Source organism: Rhipicephalus sanguineus, chromosome 4 (assembly GCF_013339695.2).
Source record: "Rhipicephalus sanguineus isolate Rsan-2018 chromosome 4, BIME_Rsan_1.4, whole genome shotgun sequence".
NCBI lineage: Eukaryota > Metazoa > Arthropoda > Arachnida > Ixodida > Ixodidae > Rhipicephalus > Rhipicephalus sanguineus.
In genome coordinates this window covers 172738212-172744211 of record NC_051179.1, presented here as the reverse complement: position 1 = coordinate 172744211, position 6000 = coordinate 172738212, and the positions used below count along the sequence as shown (strand labels likewise).

The 6000-nt window shown below is 44.9% G+C and overlaps 1 protein-coding gene across 1 annotated transcript in view; it reads right to left on the bottom strand.

Annotated features, from left to right (window-relative positions):
* Positions 1-305: 305 nt before the first annotated feature.
* Positions 306-6000, bottom strand: part of LOC119391856 (fatty acid synthase-like) — a 200923-nt gene continuing 195228 nt past the window's right edge. The window contains exons 25-26 of the mRNA XM_049415421.1: positions 4492-4736; positions 306-614 (exon numbers count right to left, since the gene is read on the bottom strand). Of these exons, the coding sequence (XP_049271378.1) occupies positions 306-614; positions 4492-4736 (554 nt within the window). The remainder of the gene's footprint in view (positions 615-4491; positions 4737-6000) is intronic.

Here is a 6000-nt window from a genome sequence, read left to right as displayed (position 1 = left end):
GCTTCGCGGTCCTAAGAACTCATCAGAGTGGAGTTCATGCCCTGGACTCTTTTCCCCTACTCCAGCGGATTGAACTGTCAATCAGTGAATATCTTTAAGGTTCAATATTGCAGGCAGATTTCTAAGCGTTTGAGCGGCCGCAGACTTTGCTTCTATGTAAAACGCTCGAGTGCGACTTCAGTGTGCGGCTTTAATGTGCGAGTTTCGCTTGCTTAGACTGGACGAGAAATGGGGACAGAAGCTTGCGCATGCTGCACGCCATCATGTGCATGCCGTCCACGAAGAAAGTTCTCACATTTCCGTGTCTAGCTATTCGCGCCAACATTCCTACTCATGATAGTTGTGTTACGAACCTCGGAAAAGTCGGAGGCAATGTATCGCATCAGGTAGGAACATAGGATGTTTGTCTCTTGCTCGTCCATTCCTTCCTCCAGTAGGTCACGACGGTAACCAGCAATCGTGCGCACGTATTGCGGTGCACCGTCGAGAAAAATCAGGCTCCCTACGGTAGCTCCGGCAGCCTGCAGGTGCAGAGCCATCTCAAAGGCCACTGCGCAGCCGTAGGAGTATCCCACCATGTGATAAGGACCGTGTGGCTGCGCTTGTAGTACAGCCTGCGAAAAAAACCGGCAAAATGCAACTAGTTGGTGATATTAGGCAGTACATGGCATACATCAAAGCATCATCTACGCGCGTCATCATCCGTAGTGCCCTTTGGGATTGCTGAATTGCATGCGCAAGTACACATGGTGTGCCTGATGCATTTTTTCACCAGTGTTAACTAATCACATTGTTCCCACTAGTTGAACTGGTATTTGAATGTATGCCTTTGAGAGAGAAAAAAAATGCCAGGCCTGCGCGGAAAGCGCAGCACAGTCACAGCGAAAGCTGGAAGAGCGGCATTTCTAGAGCCCGTTCTAAACTCTCTTGGGGCTACTAATACAAGTACACTAGCAAGGTCCCCACTACGCCATAAATCACTATATTTGTGAAATTGGGAAGCACCTACAACGCGATTATTCGTCATTGTGCGCAGAAGCGAGGTTCCAGCTACACATATGTAAGGCATTATGTGCACTTTGTTTACGTGACGACTGATGGCGATGAAGAATTGTGGCTCAGCCCTTTGTAATGGCTTCGAAGGTTTAAACGGCTCACCAGTTACGTAATTCGCATTGTGTGACGCCCGGTTGCTATTTAACTCTCCCACCATGCAATATAACATACATTGACGTGAGAAAGAGAGACAGAGAGAAGGGGGAAGAACTTTATTGAGACCCTGAGGAAATGGATGATGGGATTATGGGCTTCCTTGGCAACCAATGCAAGTGCACCTGCGAGGAACCCACTACGCTATAAATCATCATAATTTCTGTGAAATGGAATTGCTTACGTGACGACTGATAACGATGAAGAATTGTGGCTCAGCTCTTTGTAATGGGCTGGAAGCTTTAAACGGCTCACCAGTTACGTAATTCGCATTGTGTGACGCCCGGTCGCTATTTAACTCTCCCACCATGCAATATAACATACATTGATGTGAGAAAGAGAGACAGAGATAGGGGGGAAGAACTTTGTTGAGACCCTGAGGAAATGGATGATGGGCTCATGGGCTTCCTTGGCAACCAATGCAAGTGCACTTGCGAGGAACCCACTACGCTATAAATCATAATTTCTGTGAAGTAGGGCAGCAGCCACTATGTTATTTTTCGTGATTCAACGGAGAGCCGTGGTACCCGCTAAAAACATGTAAGGCATCATGCGCACTTTGTTGATGTTGTGCCTGATGACGATGAAGAATTATTGCAGAGCCTCTTGTAGTGGGTTGGAAGCATCCAACAGCACACTCGTTGCGCAATTCGCATTGTGTGACGCCTGGTTACAGAATTCGCGTTGTGTGGTGCGTGGTTATTATTTCACTCTTCTACCACACTAAATTACATATGTTAATGTGGTTCCTTCTGGACATGAGGCCTGTATAGCGTCGTTTTGCAAGGCAGTTCCAAGCACCGGCATGGCTCTGAGGTACAACACTGGGCTCCCACGCAGAGGACCCAGGTTCGAACCCCGTTCCATCCTGGAAATTTTTTCTTATTTCGTTTTTTTTCTTATTTCGAGCGATAGTGGTTACGGACACCGGCGGCGGCGGCGGACAACTACGCCACCAAAAACGGCCGTTGAAATGATCTCATAACAGCTTTCGCTGTAAAACAGAAGCAAAGGCAAGGAGGTTACATTTATTGCGTTGCATGTTATTGACCAGGGGCGTAGCCAGGGGGAGGGTTGGAGGGTTTGAACCCCCCCCCCTGAACTTTTTCCATTTTGCATGTGTATATATACACGCACACATACAAACGCACGCAGGAACATGCAAAAAGAATGGTTGGAAGCCCCCCCCCCCCCGAAAAACATTTCTGGCTACGCCTCTTATTGACACACTTAAACAGCTTTCCCGCCCAATGTATTGCATTTTAATACGAAAGTGTTTTATGCCGGGGTCCACCACGGCTCCACTGACTTATTTCCGCTGACGTTGTAAGGTATAAAGAATAACAGTTGGCAAAGGAAAAAACCAGAAGAAAAAGTTCCTTCATTGGTAGTCGAACATAGGACCCTTCGCTACTCAGCGCGCGGCGCGAAACGATTCGGCCACAGACAGCACGTTCTTTGCCATGCTAACAAAGAGCTATTTATATACACCATTTGCCGGTGGCGGTACTCAGATATTGGTGATACATCAGCGTGCTTTCGTTATCACTAGCGAGATGGCGCGAGGGACTCGAAGAGCGCGCGTTCACGATGGTCACCCCACGCGGATGAGCGCGCGCCTCTTCAGGGCGTGGTCGCTTGTGTGCGCGCTTATCTCGTGATGGCTCTCACCGCAAGTTTGCGTTGAGAGCACGAAGGTCACTTCACTCACTGCAGCGGCCGCTTTTGCGAAAAGGAGCGCGCTGCTCGCACAGAAATAAGTTAAAACTGTGACAGTTCGCGCTCATCCTGTGTACGTTCCGTACGCCCTTTCTGATTGAGCAGCGCGTTGCAAGTTTCGAGCTGCTTGCCGTTCTTCGCGTGACATTACAATTTGTTGTTGTAGCATTCATTCCTTCGCGCTTGGGAGAAAGAATGCACAACAAACGCCCAACTACGTCTGTGAAGACACGTTTCACTTTCGTATTATGCCGATTCCTATGACAGAGGGATCAGCCATGTTTTTTTTTTTCTTTTGCTAGTAATCCTATACTGCTTTGTGGTAGCATGATTTGCTTTGGTTTCCGCATTATTGTCTGTATTATGCAATATTACTTCCCTTTGTCTACAAGACTTCTTCTAAGGTCACCTTACAAGAAATGAAATTTGTGCTAGCTTGTAGGAATCTATACTTGAACAGGTAGCGCAAAAGGCGCAAAATGGCACAAGAAAAAATATGAAAGTTCGAAAACAGCGCTCGTCTTGGCTTTCTGTTTTGTCTTGCGCCCTTGTTTGCGCTACCTGGTCAAGTATGAGGGTCACCGTTACCCAATGTCCCATCGGGCACTGTAATGTGCGTTTAAATAAGAAGCACACAAAGAGACTCTGTAAATATCCCGCTGCTCGTCTTCGCTTTGGCTGGTATGTACAAATATAGGGTCGCAGTAAACGACTTGCACTAAAATACCTGATGCAGGAGCTTTAGTGTGTTGGCTTTCGGAAATACCTTGTTCCGAACACTAGCCTTAAGCGGCGTCCATGACATCGACTGCCACGCAATTGAGTGGTTTGTGTTAATTGTTAGGGCTCCTTTGAATGTCGGAAGCTGTGCCTTGTGACCGCATTGTCAATACGGCCGTGCGTGACTTGCCTTTTCTAACGAAGTATGAGTCCCACAGAAATATGAGGTAATAATACGAAGACAAAGTTCACCTTTACGGTGTCACCTGATTTGTATGTAATTTCACCAGAAAAATAGTTCCCAATATGTGAAACAACATTTCTGCTCTCCATAATGTAGCTTCCTTCATCAATGAAGGGTGCCACTATGCTCCACTATTTTTCCTAGAATACTTACTACGTTTAATCCGTAACGTTGTTGCAATAGAGGCGATATACTGCAACCCGTATTACATTGAAAAAGAAGTTGAGTTGTGGCGAGAGGATAAAACAAAAAAGAAACAAATTTGCGTATACACTGCCATCCAATAACGTCATATTTATGACGTCAATAACATTAATGAACATCAATATTTAGAACCGTATATATTATACTTTCTGGTAGCGCCATCTCTTGTTGTCATGTATGCTCTTTCACGCATTGTTTATGATGACCAGAAATATAGCTTCATATTAATAACTATAAACAAGATGGCCGCTATGTTCATTGCTAAAAAGCAGAACGGTTTCAATTACTGATGTAACAGCTTCACAAAAATGTGGTCAGAGGCGATTTTACAAAAGTGCTTTCAGAGATGAAAAAGCATTGGGCAACCTCTTTTGTCTCTAGGTGAGCCAGCTTACCTTCAAATAAGTCGCCGCCATTTCTGTGATGGATCCCAAAGGCACGTCGGTCGTTCTCTGCACTCCAACGGCGCGCACAGGAAGGCATCCTGCAAGCTGCATTAACGCACCCACGTGACCTTCGTAGGGATGCACGATAAAAAGTGGACTGGATCCTTCGAGGCCATTCATTTCCAGGAGGATGTTTTCGCTTGTCATTTTTTCAAACTCCCTGAGGTGTGGTGATTTCAAAGAGTCGGCGAGAGCTACAAAAATAATAATAAATAAATTAAACCGACAAAATCCAATGTGATCATGAGTACGTGTGCGCTACATGCAGACAGTCGCGAATGCCCTAATTGCTATGTTCCAGTATCAGCGGAGGCATCCCATATAGCTGTGCTAGGAAAGGCAGGATTCTACCGAAATTAATTCGCACTCGTCAGCAAAGTTGATTATCTACTGACAATGCAGCCATGAAGAGAATTATTGCTATACGTTCACAAATATGATTTCTTCATTTGTATGTCTCGAAGTATGGGACAACTGTAGCTTTGGTGAAAATAAGCAAATTGGCATCAAATCATGCAGTTATGTCACTTCTCTCTGTAAGTAGCATCCAGGCCTTCTTTTAAGAGCCATTTTCTCTATGCTCACAGCTATTTGTGAGAATCGACTAGGCTACTTCTGCTTAGCTACTGCAATAACCGGCCTCTTATGTGCTTCATAGTTTGTTATGGCTTTGGGGGACAACACGTACTTTTGCGTGCTAACAAATGCCCATGTCGAATATATGTATCACTTCAGAAAAGTTGTCTACCTAAATTTTGGATACAGCCAAGGTGATTTGCGGTAGACATTGTAAAATCCGAAGACTTCGTTCCAAGAATACCCCGGCATCACATGCGATGAAGAACAATGCGTCTGAAGAAATCATAACAGCGCATCCCAACGCTGCCGTTTATTCAAGCGAAAAAAAAAACCGACTCTCGTGCAACGAGCAAGCCATCGGTGTACTTCATTTTCCTTTGTCTTTTTGCGCGCACTACCTTTTCTCTTATTAACAGACATAACGCCTGTAACTATCGCCCTATTTTCCCTAAATGTTCTCCGCGCAAACTAATGAAACACATAATTTACATTCACCTTGTTCGGCTCTCAGAATTAAATAACTTTTCAGAATTTACAACAACGGCTTCGTGAATTGTTTTTTCGCAACAACCCACTCATAATATTTATTAATTGCCACTAGGTTGCTATAAATATAAATGCCGTGATGAACTGTACTTTCTGAGATTTTGCGACACCATTCCGCAAGGTTAACTACCAGTTTCTCCTACTTAAACTAACTGTTTGCACATTTAGCCTTTGTTGCTCGAGTGGATACACTTAACTAAAGTTGCAAAGTTGGGTCACAAGAAAGGCACGCCAGCACACAAAAATTTCCGGTGTTAAGGGTTACAATACCTAATTAGAGGTTAAATTTTCTTTACGCATTATTGATTAAGCTGCTACACGTGATCTTCGTGG